Source organism: Myxocyprinus asiaticus, chromosome 29 (genome assembly GCF_019703515.2).
Source record: "Myxocyprinus asiaticus isolate MX2 ecotype Aquarium Trade chromosome 29, UBuf_Myxa_2, whole genome shotgun sequence".
Taxonomy (NCBI): Eukaryota; Metazoa; Chordata; class Actinopteri; order Cypriniformes; family Catostomidae; genus Myxocyprinus; species Myxocyprinus asiaticus.
Window position 1 is genome coordinate 43,834,885 of NC_059372.1, and position 18,125 is coordinate 43,853,009.

The following is an 18,125-nucleotide window of genomic DNA, read 5'->3' on the forward strand; positions in this document are numbered from 1 at the left end:
GGGTCTTGTAGAGTCCATGCCTCTGTGGGTCGTGGCTGTTTTGGCAGCACATGGAGGACCAACAGCATATTAGGCATCATAATGTTTTGGCTCATTGGTGTATATGCAGTAGAAAAAGTTTATATATATATATGCAGTAGAAAATTTGTCGTTTACATTCTGAATTCATGACGCTAATGTGCTAACACGCTACACGCAGCCAAATACAATAACACTTTGTTATTGTAATTTATGATGATACTGATACAACTGCAAATATGGGTGTATAAAAGAGTAATTATGGGCAAAATACAGACAAAAGAATGATGATAAGAGAGGCATTTCTTACATTAGCAGATGTGTGAATAGCTTTGGCTGCAGATGAGACATGAGTGAATGGGCACTTGTGAGTATTTGTGCTGATTTGATTCCTTTAGTAGACTAAGTAAACAAAAAAATTGCATGACATGGTCTTGCACACCGTAGTGGGTGGAGCTTCAGGTCACACCGATGATGTGGACCAATGGCAGTAAGAAGGTGTTCAGCAGCAGGTTAGAAGTTTTCCTGAAAGTTCGCCCAGATGAGCACCCAAAACAAAAACACCTTTTTGGCCAGATTTTGTTCTAAATTACATCATACCCATTCATTCTTCGATTTCGTTCGAGTATATCTGGGCCTTTATGTTGTAGGGATGTTCCTTTTCAGCAGGGACTGGACAACTGGTCAGGTTTGAAGGGAAAATGGATGGTGCCATTTACACCCAAATTCTTACTAGTCCACAACTGAAGATGAGCAGGTGGTTCACCTTTCAGCACAACAGTGACCTTAATCACACCACCAAAAAAACAATGCAGTGGCTTAAGGATAGGAAGGTCAAGTGGCCAAGTCAGAGCCATGACCTTAATTCAAACCCTGTTATTCTAGTTTTTATTCTTTTATAAAGTTTTTGAACGGGTGCCTTTTTGTTGTAAGGCAAAATTTGTAAATAAAGCTGGAAAAAATTGTTATAATGGGTTTTGATTTCAGGCTGTAAGACAAAAAAAGTGACTATTCCAAAGGGGTATGATGAGGCACTGTAAATAAAAGATAAAAAATATAGCAACATGATGATTGATGAGGGGGGACAAAGGTTATTTTGCACTTGTTTTTGCAGCTCTAAACAATAGAACTCAGAATAGAAGTGCAGAACGATCTAGCAATGAACTATTCTAAATAGTGAAAACATTAACAGCTTGATTGCATGCCCTTGTTTTGCTTCCTCATTGCAGTGATACCATTTGATCTAGGTTTGGTGCCAGCATCAGTCGTATGAAGAGAGAAGAGATATATGTTTGGTTAAATAATCATTGTTCTGATCAGAATAGTCTCTCTTTAACTACCATAAACTATATTTGAACTATTTTTGATATACAGTATGACAATCAACAGTATGTAAGCTAATGTGTAAAAGCTACCCTTAAAAATCTGATCTCAAACTGTCCTGCAGAATGGGAGGAATATGAAATGCTGGATTGTTAAAGGTTTTTGAATCTCATATGTTGCATTATGTTTGTATGTATTAATATAACTTATATTCTCAATTGCAGGTGACAGCAAAATTTGCGATCATGTTCATCACCATCCAGTACAATGTCACTCAAAGCCTGGGTAAGTTTGTCCACCTCAGGATCTGTTTATGCAGCTAAAGGCCTCAATATACTTCTGGAGAAGTTCTTCTTTGTTCTTCGTTCAGGGGTAAAAATAAGTTCTTAACAGCCAAGCAACAGTATACTGTTTGTGAACATTCAGACACCAGTCACACCGCTGTGGGAGGCATTTAGAGGAGCATTTAAATATGAGGACAATACATGTAAAACTAATGTGACATTAAAATGTGTTATCAATGACTTTATGCCTCATTCTATGAGTAGAATTCACATGAGATCAGTAAAAGGAGTTGTTTTAAACACTTGATGATGATTTTAAGTAATATATGCTGTAGAAAATGTTTAATTTGTCTTGTTTACATTTAGAATTCATGGCGCTAACATGCTATAACATGCGCCGATTACACTGTTATTGTCATTTATGATGGCACTGATACTACTGCAAAGATGGGTGTATAAAGGAGTGTTAATGTTAAGAATACAGACAAAAGAATGTTACAACTGTAACATGATAAAATCTTACTTTGGGCAGATGTGTGAATAGCTATACCTGCAGATGGCACATGAGTAAATGGGAACTTGAGAGTATTTGAGTAGATTTGATTCCTTTTGTAGACTAATTAAACAAAAAAAAATGCATGACATGGTCTTGGAAAATTTCTTTACATGAATGATCGTACAGATGTAGGTAAATATTCACCAGCTTGCTAATAATTCTACACGCCGGTGTGTTCATGTTGACTGATTTTGACTGACTGAACAACATAAACAGAATGAGCTTTTGGCGTCAAGGTTGGTGGAGCTCCAGGTCACACCTACTGATGATGTGGACCAATGGCAATAAGAAGGTGTTCAGCAGTCAGTTAAAGTTTTCCTAAAAGTTCGCCCAGGCGAGCCGTTATGAACCACCGAAACAAATGCAAAAACAGTCTTTTTGGCCAGTCTAAATGACGTCACACCCGTTCGTTCTTCAATTTCATATGAAGTATATTTGGGCCTTATGCTGCGTTCCATTCATGTCGGATGTGGGATATTCCTACTTGATATCTCCGATCTCCAACCATAAATGCATTCCATTGCCAGATGTTCGAAAGATGACGTTTAAGGAAACAAAACTGCAATGCTCCCGTTAGATTAGCAGGTCATTGACTGTCACCAGAGATGTCTCCTAGCAACCCAATTTATAAACAATTTGCAACACTAGCATTTGTGCTACAGATGTACGATTATCAAAAGAGAGTATAATTGACCATGCTTTGAACACCTGCTACCCTGCTAATGTTTGTTAAACAAGCTTTAATATCATGTAATGTAGGAACTTTGACTAATTTATCGATATTATTTAATAAAAGTCAATGTTTATCACTTATTTTGTACATCTTCTTGGGTGCCGACATGTTTGTGTTGACGTCACGCCCCTGCATCTCAGCGATATCAGAGTTTAAAATTTCCGCACTACTTTCCAAGTTGGAATTACGACTTCAAGTGGCATTCCATTGCAAGCATCCATAGCAAGCATCAATCTTCAGGGTCCAAGCAGATGAGAAAAGTAAAGAAAATATCCACAATTGCCAAATTTAAAGAATAGGCTAAATGCTATGGATTATGTGGATACAACTCTTTTTGTGGCAGATTTAAGCTTTCTTTTTAACTTATTTATTATTTAGTTATAGTGCCCCCAAGGACCAGAAATTGATGAAATTTCTCCTTGTATAAATTTTTTGTGCGTTTTATGAACTTTTTGAGTGTTGCTCTCAGAAGATATTGGTAAATTAGGCATTTTGGGACACGGCCTGATATCTTCAAATGATCTGATAAATCAACATTGTTTTAGATTTCTTTTGTGTATAGATGAAAGCCGTCAATTGTAATAACTTGGACAAATAACTGATGGCACATAAAAAAATAAGGTCCTAGGTTTTCCCCAAAAATATGCAAATTACAGTTTATCTAAATTGAAGCATTCACGATTCAGAATGGAGAGGAATTTAAATTCTAGTCCACAATGTTCCTGAGGCTTATAGTGTCCCCTTGAGCCAGAATTTGAAAAAATTGGTGTCTGGCCTCAGATGTCCCTTTTGTCCATGTGTACCAGTTTTCCTTATGTTTGGAGTTTGCGTTCAGAAGATACATGCCAGTCAAACTGGGCCACACCCGACAATTGTAGTGGCTTGTATTTGTGAAACGATTTGACGAATTACTAATCTTTTTGTCAGGAGCATCTGTAGGTGATACGGTTGTAAAAACTCAATCAGTCTTTGTGAACTGATGGTAGAGATTATCTGGCATTTAACCTCATCAACACAATGACTTCACAGGACGTATGATGAGACAGTTTGCAAAAATTGTCTCTAAAAGAGCTGCAGTGTTTGGATCCCTAATGAGTGCATAATGTGCTGAGATTTTGAGTTGGAGATGAGCATACTTTCATGTGGCTTTTTGATTTTGTTTAGATACAGAGGACAAGACGGAGCCGGTGAATTACTACAAGTACGGTCCCAAAGACATTGCTACTGTGTTCTTTTACCTGCTCATCGCTATAATTCTTCATGCCCTGATTCAAGAGTACATACTTGATGTGAGTAATGTCTCATTGACTTGTGCAAAATATATGGGTCTAATTCACTGACTGTGCATATGCACATATTTTTGCAAACGTTATCACGTGGAAATCAAGATTTTTGCTTTTGGTGTGAAGCAGTTCATAGGTATGCATAGATTTATTTTAACATCTTGACTAGTACTGCAACAACACAAAAAAAATGTGTTTGTATGATAAAACTTGTTTGGAAAAATGGCAGAAACATGTTGAAGTGGAAAAAACACAAACCAAGTTGTCCAGCACTGAGGGGAACTTTATGTTAAACACTTCAGAGATCATCAGCATACATTTTAATGTGGGCCAGATGTCACACCAGATGTGTTGACAGTGCTTGAGATTAGTTTCTCTCTAGTGTATCACCTTAATATTACTGATATTTTCTATATTTTATGATACTGTATATACATTTTATGAATTTTAAATCAGGTTTGTATTTCCATTTTGTAAAACTGTTTCTTTACCACAAGTGATTCTGGGCATCAAATTTAGGTTTAAATGTAACCATAATTGAAATCCTACTTATAATGCAAGAAATTATATTTGAGAAGATCAGTAACTATACAGAGTCCCTTAAATGTTTAGAAAAAAATACATTCTACCTCTTACCAATCAACACTTGGATTGTGGTTTTGTTTTCCTTATTTTCATTTATTACTGAGTGGTTTAAATTGAACAGTTTTCTTTTTTAACTGCATGGTTTATATTGTAACATTTAGAATTTAAACCTTTTAATAAATGCAATAATTTGTGTTTAAATAAATATTTGAATAAAATACTGGAAATCAAATTTTGCTTTTTTATCCGATTAATCGATTATCAAAATAGTCAATTGTAGCCCTAATCTTTTCCTAGCGAAGATTTGCACCATTGTAAGTTGGCCTTCTTCAAAAATGTTCTCCTATGTAGGTATATCCAGGGGTTTTCAAACTGGGGTCCAGGGGGCCGCAAGGGGGCACTAAGAGATTTGTGGAAAATTTGAAAGAAAAAATATTTTTCAAAAGGACTTTAATTTGACATAATTACCATTTCATTTTTTTCTTCTAAAGTCCACTTCAAAGTTATGAGGTTCATCATTATTTTATTCAATAAACAATACACTGTCAATTTAATGCAAGTTACATATTTTCCGGATAATATTATTATTATTTTTTATATGCTTTAGCTTAAGTGGTGTATAAATATAAGAGCCAATTATTTAATATAGCATTTTTTTTTATTTATGACATCACACTTCTATTCTCACGCAGAAAAATCTTTGATATATGAAAACACAGGGCTCAACAGTGGGAATGCTTCCGATCAGGATTTTTACAGACGATACCGATAACCTTTCAGATCAGATTTATTGACATCTGATCGGCCAATACAGATCACTAACCTTTTATCAGAAGCTCTGTCATAACTGGTTTTATGTAAGCTTTCTACTCTCACTGTTAGCAGAGTTTTCCTGTTGCTAATACAATTAGAGATCGACCAATATTTATTTTATTTTTTTGATGAATCAGTCGTCGAATTTACCGATAAATGGCATCTTTTGCGACATGAGTGATCGACTTATATGATCGGCCAAATTATGAGACCACTGATCGATTCAAAGGAAGTGAATATCGGCCAATACCGGTCAGTGGCCGATCAATCAGAGCATCCTTACTCAACAGTAAAGACAGTTTCTGCTGCTTCAGTTGAACCGGAGCCTCATATTTTTACTTGCCCTGTATTTTTACTGGCCACACCACAAAATACAATACATTTTATTTTAAGCAATTTTTTTCTACGTGCTACATTTTTAATCTTTATTTAAATTTAATTTTTCTTTACATGGAGTTCGCTAGGCCCGGTTGCTAGGGAGGGTAGAGTCACATTGGGTAACCTCCTCGTGGTCGCTATAATGTGGTTCGTTTTCGGTGGGGCGCGTGGTGAGTTGAGCGCGGATGCCGCGGTGGATGGCGTGAAGCCTCCACACGCGCTATGTCTCCGTGGCAACGCACTCAACAAGCCACGTGATAAGATGCGCGGGTTGATGGTCTCAGACGCGGAGTGGCCTCCGCCACCCGGATTGAGGCGAATCACTACGCGACCACGAGGGCTTAAAAAGCGCACTGGGAATTGGGCATTCCAAATTGGGTGAAAAAGGAAAAAAAAAATAATAATAACATTTTTTTTTAATTTAAAAAAAATCTTTACAAAAAATTACTAGGTTTTTATAGTGGCATTTAATTGGCTTCATGAAAGCTTATATAAATATAAGCCACATTTGCTGTAAAACCATGGAATTTGATGCATATAATGATTAATATTAATTATTAGTTTGCAATTTTCAACCCATTTCTTACTGTCATTCTCGCAATTTGGACAAAACCGTGTCTGTTAGGTAGTTAGATAACATTACCTTTGTGACAAGTTTAAATCAGCAGAATTTGCAAAAACAATGTTCAGTTCTTCAATATTCAATTATTGTCAGCAACACTGGCCTAATAGGACAACAACTGGCCTGAAACTCTTTTCACAATGGCCCTGGGCCAGCAGGCCATCCTTATTGTTGAGCCCTGAAATATATAACTGTTTTTATGTTTGAGGAAGGGGGCCATTGCAAGAGGTAATTTCATTTGGAGGTCAATAAGTTTGAAAACCCCTGCCTATATCTTCTCCCATGCAGTTGGATGTGTGTTAGTTTTTATCATCTGTGCATAAATCAAAGCATTCACATTTCATTGGAAAATATGTATTTAAACTGTCTTTCATGACCAGCCTAAAGCAGTAACCTGATTCTGTCTCCACAGAAAATCAATCGTCGACTACACTTGTCCAAAACAAAGCACAGTAAGTTTAATGAGTCTGGACAACTGGCTGCCTTCTACTTGTTCTCCTTCATCTGGGGCTGCAGCATTCTTACCAATGTAAGACATTTCTACATGAGATCTCACATATTTCCTTTCCTCGTTTGTGCACCAAATAACTAATTGTTCTTTTTTCACAGGAGGAATTTGTGACGAATCCGACATTTCTTTGGGAAGGCTATCCTCATACCCACATGGCGTAAGTAAACGATCATGTGACACTCATTAGCCGCGTTTCCACTATCGGGCCAAATAAAGCATGCTAGTTCGTGCCAGGGCCAGTTGCGTTGGACTGAGGTGGGGTCAATGTCAAAGGCGGAGTTTCGCTGAGTCAGGTCTCGCTTTCCACCAAGCAAAGACCAAAAACTGCAGCTTCAGTCTCCACCATGTTGATTTGGAGGGCTAGCTAGACTTTAGAGTCTGATACCTCAGCTTGAGCTTCCATCTTGCACGTGAAATGGTGGGTGTGTGACGTTGGCACCATGGTGGCGTATTAAGGATGGGTTTAGAGCAATGCTGCGGGGCTATTGGCCCAATGTTGGTAATGCAGATCGATTTTGGTTTCGTGGCTCGAGGGCTGAGGCTATAGGCCTCGGCTGACCAGTTGATAGCCCTGGCCCGCACTGGCCCAATAGTGGAAATGTGGCTATTCATTCTTACAGCAGTGTTTGTAGTTTTTATGTTGTAGTTGCATGTATAGCAAGATTTGTATATTTCCTGAAGAAACATGAGTGGTGTTTTCTGTGCAAAAGTCGCTACCAAATTGCAAAGGTCATTGTAAGTGGTTGCCAGGGCATTGCTGTACAGTTGCTACAATGTTCTGAGTGGTTGCTAGATGGTTGCTTACTGGCCCAAGCTAAAAGATTAAGGGATTTTCTTTCCACTGTATTGTCCGCCAGGTGAAAATTATAAGCCTGATCACTTATCTCTATGATTTTGAGGTATCATTCATGTAGTAATAGTGCCAAAAACCCAAAAGGATTATTTTAAATGAAACTTTGATTTAAAAAAAAACTTTGATTTAAATAAACAATTTGTTTTTTAATATTATATTATATTTAGGGCTGTCAATTTAATGTGTTAATTCAGTGCAATTAATTATATAAAAAATTATAAAATTAATCATGACCCTGGACCGTAATAAGGAATATTCCTGAGCAATTCAAGCTTGGACTACCTCCTGTTTTCTCCAGGGGGCAGTAAGCGTAACTTCAGCTCTATAGGCAACACGCAGCTCTAACAGACTTAGACTCACTTACCAAGAGCAGACAACACAAGATGAGAAAACGTTCTGTGATTTGTAGGCCAGTGATAGACTTCTGTTCAATAATATGGAAATAAACAATATATTGCATTCTAAAGCAACTTTTTGTATTGTCTTTTGTAATGCTTGTGTGCCAAAATAATGTAATGCATTTTAAGTGTCTGTATTATAATTCTTTATAATAAATACGTTTTATTTATAATTATTTAAATATAACTATTTATAATTATTTAATCATTATATATTGAATTGTTGTTATTTGAGGGGCTTTCTCAGAAAATATTTATGTATGCGATTAATCAGCATATAATTTGATTGAAAAAAACCCTGACTTTGGCGAATTTAAGCACATCATTAGAGGTCGACCGATATGGGTTTTATAATGGCTGATATCGATATGCAGAGAGCAGGGTGGCTGATGTAATGCCGATATATCATACAATTTAATATAAAAGTAAATATATATATATATATACAGTGCATCTGGAAAGTATTCACAGCGCTTCACTTTTTCCACATTTTGTTATGTTACAGCCTTATTCCAAAATGGATTAAATTCATTATTTTCCTCAAAATTCTACAAACAATACCCCATAATGACAATGTGAAAGAAGTTTGTTTGAAATCTTTGCAAATGTATAAAAAAAAAAAAAAAAAAAGAACAAATTAAAAACAAATATAAAAAACATCACATGTACATTCACAGCCTTTGCTCAATACTTTGTTGAAGCAAGTTTGGCACCAATTACAGCCTCAAGTCTTTTGAGTATGATGCTACAAGCTTGGCACACCTATTTTTGGGAAGTTTCTCCCATTCTTCTTTACAGGACCTCTCAAGCTCCATCAGGTTGGATGGGGAGCGTCGGTGCACAGCCATTTTCAGATCTCTCCAGAGATGTTCAATCGGGTTCAAGTCTGGGCTCTGGCTGGGCCACTCAAGGACATTCACAGAGTTGTCCCATAGCCACACCTTTGTTATCTTGGCTGTGTGCTTAGGGTCTTTGTCCTGTTGGAAGATGAACCTTCGCCCCAGTCTGAGGTCCAGAGCGCTCTGGAGCAGGTTTTCATCAAGGATGTCTCTGTACATTGCTGCATTCATCTTTCCCTTGATCCTGACTAGTCTCCCAGTTCCTGACGCTGAAAAACATCTCCACAGCATGATGCTGCCACCACCATGCTTCACTGTAGGGATGGTATTGGCCAGGTGATGAGCGGTGCCTGGTTTCCTCCAGACATGACGCTTGCCATTCAGTTCAAAGAGTTCAATCTTTGTTTCTCATGGTCTGAGAGTCCTTCAGGTGCCTTTTGGCAAACTCCAGGCGGGCTGTCATGTGCCTTTTACTGAGGAGTGGCTTTCATCTGGCCACTCTACCATACAGGCCTGATTGGTGGAGTGCTGCAGAGATGGTTGTTCTTCTGGGAGGTTCTCCTCTCTCCACAGAGAAACGCTGGAGCTCTGTCAGAGTGACCATCGGGTTCTTGGTCACCTCCCTGACTAAGGCCCTTCTCCCCCGATCGCTCAGTTTGGCCGGGCGGCCAGCTCTAGGAAGAGTCCTGGTGGTTCCAAACTTCTTCCATTTACGGATGATGGAGGCCACTGTGCTCATTGGGACCTTCAATGCTGCAGAAATTTTTCTGTACCCTTCCCCAGATCTGAGCCTCGATACAATCCTGTCTCGGAGGTCTACAGACAATTCCTTGGACTTCATGGCTTGGTTTGTGCTCTGACATGCACTGTTAACTGTGGGACCTTATATAGACAGGTGTGTGCCTTTCCAAATCATGTCCAATCAACTGAATTTACCACAGGTGGGCTCCAATCAAGTTGTAGAAACATCTCAAGGATGATCAGTGGAAACAGGATGCACCTGAGCTCAATTTTGAGTGTCATGGCAAAGGCTGTGAATACTTATGAACATGTGATTTTTTTTTTTTTTTTTAATTGATTTTTATTTATTTTTATTTTTTATAAATTTGCAAAGATTTCAAACAAACTTCTTTCACATTGTCATTATGGGGTATTGTTTGTAGAATTTTGAGGAAAATAATGAATTTAATCCATTTTGGAATAAGGCTGTAACATAACAAAATGTGGAAAAAGTGAAGCGTTGTGAATACTTTCCGGATGCATTATATATATATATACACACACACACACACAATTAATAAACTTTTATTATATTATAAGAATTATATTTACTATAATAGCATTATATTTACGCAAACTTTCACACAAAACTTAAAATAATAAGATTGTGTGTTTTAAATGGTAGATAGCAGTTCCTCCTGGTTTTCCTGTTAAGTCATCCCATTTTAGTAATTGTTTGCAAATAACATAATTGTAATACATTAAGAAGAAGGAAATTGGGGGCCTGGGTAGCTCAGTGGTAAAAGACGCTGGCTACCACCCCTGGAGTTCGCTAGTTCGCTATTCGAATCCCAGGGCGTGCTGAGTGACTCCAGCCAAGTCTCCTAAGCAACCAAATTGGCCCGGTTGCTAGGGAGGGTAGAGTCACATGGGGTAACCTCCTCGTGATCGCTATAATGTGGTTCGTTCTCAGTTGGGCACGTGGTGAGTTGAGCGTGGTTGCCGCGGTGGATGGTGTGAAGCCTCCACACACGCTATGTCTCCGTGGCAACGCGCTCAACAAGCCACGTGATAAGATGCGTGGGTTGATGGTCTCAGACGTGGAGGCAACTGGGATTCGTCCTCCACCACCCGGACTGAGGCGAATCACTACGCAACCACGAGGACTTAAAAGCACATTGGGAATTGGGCATTCCAAATTGGGAGAAAAAAAAAAAGAAAGAAGGAAATTACAACAGTGCACACAGTATTCCAGCAACCACAGGCTGCATGTGTGCATTAGCAATCGCAATTTCTCACAAAAGACAGAATCAAACTAATTCAATATAACCAAATCTTAAATCACAATATAGTAAACGTTTTCTGGAAAATCAATGAAATTTGGTTTATATATTAGGTAACCATATTGTATTGCCTATATTTGGATACTCCAGTCAGTGAATTAAATACTTTATAAATTAAAACTATTTTTTATATAATTTTCTCATTATTTAGAACTTGATGAATATAGTCAAAGTAAAAAATGTAAAAAAAAAAAAAAAAAACACAACTTTTAAAAACACCTCACACCTGTTTTAATAACAAACTCGTCTTCATTTTCATGACTTGTTAGGGAGTCGTCACGTTCTGTGGAGATGTCTTTCTCCATTGGGGTTTTTATTTGGTTAAAACATTGAGTAGCGTGAGTGACCCTGTCCTGAAACAGTTCCTGTTCAGATTTCTGGCTAATATTTTGGACATAAATGCCATTTCTGGCTGAAATTTCAGTACACATTTCAGTGCATCCCTACTTAAAACTTGTAACCCTAAATATGAACAGAAATAGTGATGCCTGCTTTAGCAATCCCAAATTATTTTGGCATAAACCCCATTACATTTTTTAAGATTTCTCTGAAAAGAATATTTTATGTTATTCTGCTTCTCAGGTAATTTTTTTCTCTTGTTTTATTGAGGTTTAGATATTTGTACTGGAAAATAAGACAAAAAATACTTGCTAAGAGAATTTTTTTTTTGCTGTGTAGCATTTATACTACAAATGCAATGTGGCCATATTCCTTTCAGAACTACCTCTGAATGTGCTTTGAGTGATCGCATCACAAAATGTTTTGTACGGCACTTACACTTGTATTAAGCGTGGAGCACATGTGATCAGATTACCTGGAACCAAATTGTACATTTTTCTACTTGTCAAGTCATTTTTATTTGTAATTTCAAAGCAGCTTTACAGAAAATTATGCTTTAACAGAAAAAGCTGTAATATACTTATGTCTTTGAGTCATAATAGTGCGGTTTAATAAAAAAAAAAAAAAAAACATGATTGTAAATTGAGCCTTCAAATAAATAATAAATAATATAATTATATTTTTATTTAGACCCCTAGTAAGCATGCTTAAAGCAATATTCTGGGTTCAATTCAAGTTAATCTCAATCAACAGCATTTGTGGCATAATGTTGATTACCACACAAATTAATTTACTCTGGGGAAAATGAAAGTGGCCAATTTTTGGAGGGTTTAAACAGAAATATGAAGCTTGTAATTTTATAAAAGCACTTACATTAATTCTTCTGTTAAAACGTATTATTATTATTATTATTTGAGCTGTAAAGTTGTTTAAATCATCATTTTTACAGTCATTTTAGGGTTTGTTGACATTACATCGTCATGGCAAAGAAGTTGTAAAATTTGCTATAACTTTACACAGAAAAGGTTTGTAAGTGATTTTATCACACTAAAATCATGTTTACACATATATCCTTTATGTCTAGTGGTTATATTTATAAATATATATGGTTATATATACAATATTTTTACAATTTAAAATAACTTTTCTATTTGAATATATTGTAAAATGCAATTTATTCCTGTGATCAAAGCTGAATTTTCAGCATCATTACTGCAGTCTTCAGTGTCACATGACCCTTCAGAAATCATTCTAATATGCTGATTTCTAATATGGGCATATTTACAGCACATTTTACACATTTACACCTGAACAGATATTTGCAAGCATAAGCTTCGTTGATGATAATGAGGCAGCATAAACACTAGTTAAAATATATTTTATATGTATTATTTTTATATCAAATTTCATATCATATTTATATCATACAGCATACAATTTAAATACCTGCTTTAGCCGAAACAACATTTAAATGTAACTAAAACTTGCCTATTAGGACATATTTCAAATTTCAATACTCTGATCCTGACTGGCAAGTCTGGAAATAGGTCAACTTGTAAAATATGTACATTTATATAAAACAGCATGTCAACTAATATGTAATTAAAACTAAATTACTTACTCATACGAAATTGTATCCTCGGCTGGATTAAGTCGCTCTTCAAAATGCAAACGTTCCTCGTCGGATTCCCGCTCTTCTTCTGAGGAAAATGTGAACTCTTCGTCACTATCCAGGAGCTTCCTCACCTGTGTAGCGTGCCGTCTTCCAAACGCGCAGAAAAGTGAATGAACTTGATGTTTTTTAAGGCACTGTTGGGGGCATTTACCATTTGCATTAATCGTCTCAGCACATTACCGTATGAATAGCGCGCTCTGCTGGTGGGTGGGATCACATTAGCGATAATTAGCTGAGCCAGGAGAAACTGTACGTCGCTTTGTTTCATACAGATTACATTGCAGGAGAATATTTGTTTTAAATTTGAATTGCTTTCTTTAGACATATGTTTCATGTTTGTGTGATAAGTATTCGCTGAGTTTCCGTTCATTTTTGTGACATGTTTCAGAAAGATGCTCGCGGAGACAGAGACGGCTGAAAGCGCACCCTGTTTATTTTCTTTATTTTATAAAAGCACAAGGTGTTGTTGTTATTGTGAGTGTACATAAATAAAAGTAGACCCTTTATAGTCTCTAATGATGTCTTACACTTATCTGTATGCCCAAAAATGGAGTATTTTAAGTTGTTTCCGCTGTTATGAGGAAAAATAATCCAGCAGGATGCACCGGCGCATCCATCAACCCCAGAGGGTTAAAATACATCCACAGGTACACCTCTAATTCAGTACACCTCCTATCAGAAGCGAATTGGCTAATTGTATAAAGGCTTGACATTTTTCAAGCTGTTTAAAGGCACAGTTAACTTTGTGTATGTAAACTTCTGACCCACTGGAATTGTGATATAGTCAATTAAATGTGAAAGAATCTGTCTGTAAACAATTGTTGGAAAAATTACTCGTGTCACACACAAAGTAGATTTGACAAAACTATGGTTAAAAAATGAGGTTTAATGACTTCAAACTAAGTTTATGTAAACTTCTGACTTCAACTGTAGCATAATAGGCATAATTAAAGGGATATTCTGGGTTCAGTGGAAGCTCAATCGACAGCATTTTTCGCATAATGTTGATTACCACAGAAATTAATTTCAACTCGTCCCTTTTTTTCTTTAATAAAAGCAAGAATCGAAGTTACAGTGAGGAACTTACAATTGAAGTCAGTAGGGTCAATCTGTAAACAATACCGTTTCAAAAGTATAGCCACAAGATGTGCACAATAAGCATATTAACATGGTTTTGTGTGATAAAATCGCTTATTAACCTTTTCTGTGTAAAGTTTGTTGCCATGATGATGTAATGCTGTAAACCCTAAAATGACCATCAAATTGTTGATTTAAACTTAACAGCTCAAATAATACACAACTTTTAATAGAAGAAATAATGTAAACACTTTTATAAAATTATAAGCTTCACATTTCTGACTTTTAAAATCTCTAAAATTTGTCCCCATTTACTTCCATTGTAACCTTGATGTAAATTTTTTTTAAAGAAATTATTTTGTGTGACAATCAACATTGTTACAAATGCTTTTGATTCATCTTAAATTGTATTGAACCGAGAATTTTCCTTTAAGTATTATAACTTAACTAAAAGTTAAAATAAATAAAAATGTTAAATGTTACAACCTTAAAACCTAAAATACTTCAGTTATTGTCTCCCTCTCCGTACTGGCAGCTCAGACAGCCTGACTGATGACTGGACAGCTGAAAAAGAAATGCATAGCATTAGTATAGTACTGACATTATAATGTTCTTCCCCTTACATTTGCACCTAAAACTTGAGACATTTAAACATCTTTTTATTTTATTTTTGGCCTTGGGAAAGGAGAATGCAGAAGTGACAGGAAATGATAGGGAGAAGAATGGGAGCACTACATGTCAGAGCATGTGCTGGCCATGTCTCTGACTACTTACTTTTATTTATGATGAGAAGAGGTCCAATGAAGCATACTGTACATGTGGAATAGCTGGTCACTGTAAAATTAAAAATGTCAAACTTAGTGTTATATCTATAGACCATTTCAAGGAATATTCGGTGGTGATGTCATTGACCCATGAACATTTCCTGCTTGTTGTCAAACTATTTCAAAACAACAGCGGGAGGCACTTCATTTGTAACTAACATTAACAAGACTGTCATAAAATGTCAATATCAAAATGTGGACCTTTTTGGATTCTCAGAAGTAACGGAAATGAAGTGTAAAACCGGAAATGCGTCTAGGCCGTTAGTGTTCCTTTGTTGTTGTTTACATCCTTGAAATGGTCTATACCAGCTGTACAGTACATTAAACAACAAGAGCACCCACACTGATTAATTTATAGCCCATCAGTGTAAAATGGCATTACATAACAGTGAGTTCCAGTCCTTGAAGCTTCACTGCATCACTCCACATGTTTGTGCTCATGCCGTTCCAAATCAGAAGCTTGTGGTGGGAATTTTGGTTCATCCTAGTTTTGAATACACTTGAGAGTCTCAAGTCTTTTGAATGTGTTCATTAAGAAGATTTGTTCAGATTTGTTCACTGATACATTTAGTGAATATTTCTGTTACATCAGTATGCCAGTAGGTGGCAACAAATGACCATTTTTTATAGAGGACATAAAGCTGAAAATCTGTTCATGTCAGATTGTAAGGACTTTTTTTTTTAGAAGATTGATATGCTTGTACAAAAACTAAAATTACTTGTTAAAGCACCTCTTGATCTTTGAGCAATGTCGTCATCTGAAAGGCAAGCAATTTTGTAACAATTTGAAGAAAAAAAGCACAAAAACAAATTTACAGTTTAAGTCAGAAGTTGACATACACTTACATTGAAGTCATTAACAATTTTATTTTTTTTATATAGTTTTGGCAAGTTGTTTTGGACACCTACTTTGTGTGTGACACGAGTAATTTCTCCAACAATTGTTTACAGACAGATTGTTTCACTTTTAATTGACTATATCACAATTCCAGTGAGTCAGAAATTTATATACACCAAGTTAACTGTGCCTTTAAGCAGCTTGGATAATTCCAGAAAATGATGCTAAGCATTTAGACAATTAGCCAATTAGCTTCTGATAGGAGGCGTACTGAATTGGAGGTGTACCTGTGGATGTATTTTAAGGCCTACCTTCAAACTCAGTGCCTCTTTGCCTGACATCATGGGAAAATTAAAAGAAATTAGCCAAGACCTCAGGAAAAAAAAAATTGTGGACCTCCACAAGTCTGGTTCATCCTTAGGAGCAATGTCCAAATGCCTGATGGTACCACGTTCATCTGTACAAACAATAGTATGCAAGTATAAACACCATGGGACCATGCAGCCATCATACTGCTCAGTAAGGAGATGCATTCTGTCTCCTACTGATGAACGTAGTTTGGTGAGAAAAGTGCAAATCAATCCCAGAACAACAGCAAAGGACCTTGTGAAGATGTTGGAGGAAACAGGTAGACAGGTATCTATATCCATAGTAAAAATGAGTCCTGTATCAACATAACCTGAAAGGCTGGTCAGCAAGGAAGAAGCCACTGCTCCAAAACCGCCATAAAAAAGCCAGACTACAGTTTGCAAGTGCACATGGGGACAAAGATCTTACTTTTTGGAGAAAGTTCCTCTGGTCTAATGAAAATTTTTTTTTTACTGTTTGGCCATAATGACCATCGTTATGTTTGGAGGAAAAAGGGTGAGGCTTGCAAGCCGAAGAACACCATCCCAACCGTGAAGCATGGGGGTGGCAGCATCATGTTGTGAGGGTGCTTTGCTGCAGGAGGGACTGGTGCACTTCACAAAATAGATGGTATCATGAGGAAGGAAAATTATGTGGATATATTGAATCAACATCTCAAGACATCAGCCAGGAAGTTAAAGCTCGGTCGCATATGGGTCTTCCAAATGGACAATGACCCCAAGCATACCTCCAAAGTTGTGGCAAAATGGCTTAAGGACAACAAAGTCAAGGTATTGGAGTGGCCATCACAAAGCCCTGATCTCAATCTGATAGAAAATTTGTGGGCAGAACTGAAAAAGCATGTGTGAGCAAGGAGACCTACAAACCTGACTCAGTTACACCAGTTCTGTCTGGAGGAATGGGCCAAAATTCCAGCAACTTATTGCGAGGAGCTTGTGGAAGACTACCCAAAACATTTGACCCAAGTTAAATAATTTAAAGGCAATGTTACCAAATACTAACAAAGTGTATGTAAACTTCTGACCCACTGGGAATGTGATGAAAGAAATAAAAGCTGAAATAAATCATTCTCTCTACTATTATTCTGATATTTCACATTTCACATTCATTCAACCGGAGTTTTAATGTATTTGGCTAAGGTGTATGTAAAGTCTCCAACTGTATATATTTAAACTTAAATACTTTGACATTACTTACAATTTTATCTTCCAATATCTGGCATGCTTCCATTGCCTCTGAATGTCCCTGTAGATCTTAGGGAGAAAAAAAAGAAAAAAATATATAGATATGAATAGATATTGGCAGATCACAATAAATATTGCACATTTATTTATAGGCTCCATGTGATAATTTCACAATAGCAATTTGACTTGACATGATTGTCTAACAGAGTAATGAAAAGCAAATGACCTCCTTTTAATACAATGTAAGACAAACAAGTTCATATTTTCAAAATAATGTAAAATACTACTTTGGCATTGATCAGCACCTGAACTATGTTCCTGACTCTACAATTGCATTCTTGGTGCAACAAAAGAAACATTGTTATGATTGTCTCCCTCAAAACCATCTCACTTAAAGTATGTAAGGGATAAATACAGTCAGTCAGTCATTATTGCAAAATAATCTCCCACAGAGTGATCAGGACTTCTCTGCTTCACATCAGGGATACAGGACAGTCAGTCAGATATTATTATATGGTTATATGTAACAGACATGAAACACTGATTTGAGTAGAAATTAT

General features: G+C 36.6%; 1 protein-coding gene across 2 annotated transcripts in view; it reads left to right on the forward strand.

Moving 5' to 3' along the window:
* The window catches only part of LOC127419798 (translocating chain-associated membrane protein 1-like), a 47,063-nt gene that overhangs the window by 1,761 nt on the left and 27,177 nt on the right, over positions 1 to 18,125 (forward strand). Inside the window, exons 2-5 of one of the 2 annotated variants that reach the window (XM_051661536.1) lie at positions 1,566 to 1,626; positions 4,079 to 4,203; positions 7,008 to 7,124; positions 7,205 to 7,263. In XM_051661536.1, coding sequence (XP_051517496.1) covers positions 1,566 to 1,626; positions 4,079 to 4,203; positions 7,008 to 7,124; positions 7,205 to 7,263 — 362 coding nt within the window. The remainder of the gene's footprint in view (positions 1 to 1,565; positions 1,627 to 4,078; positions 4,204 to 7,007; positions 7,125 to 7,204; positions 7,264 to 18,125) is intronic. The other variant, XM_051661538.1, reaches the window with a different exon arrangement.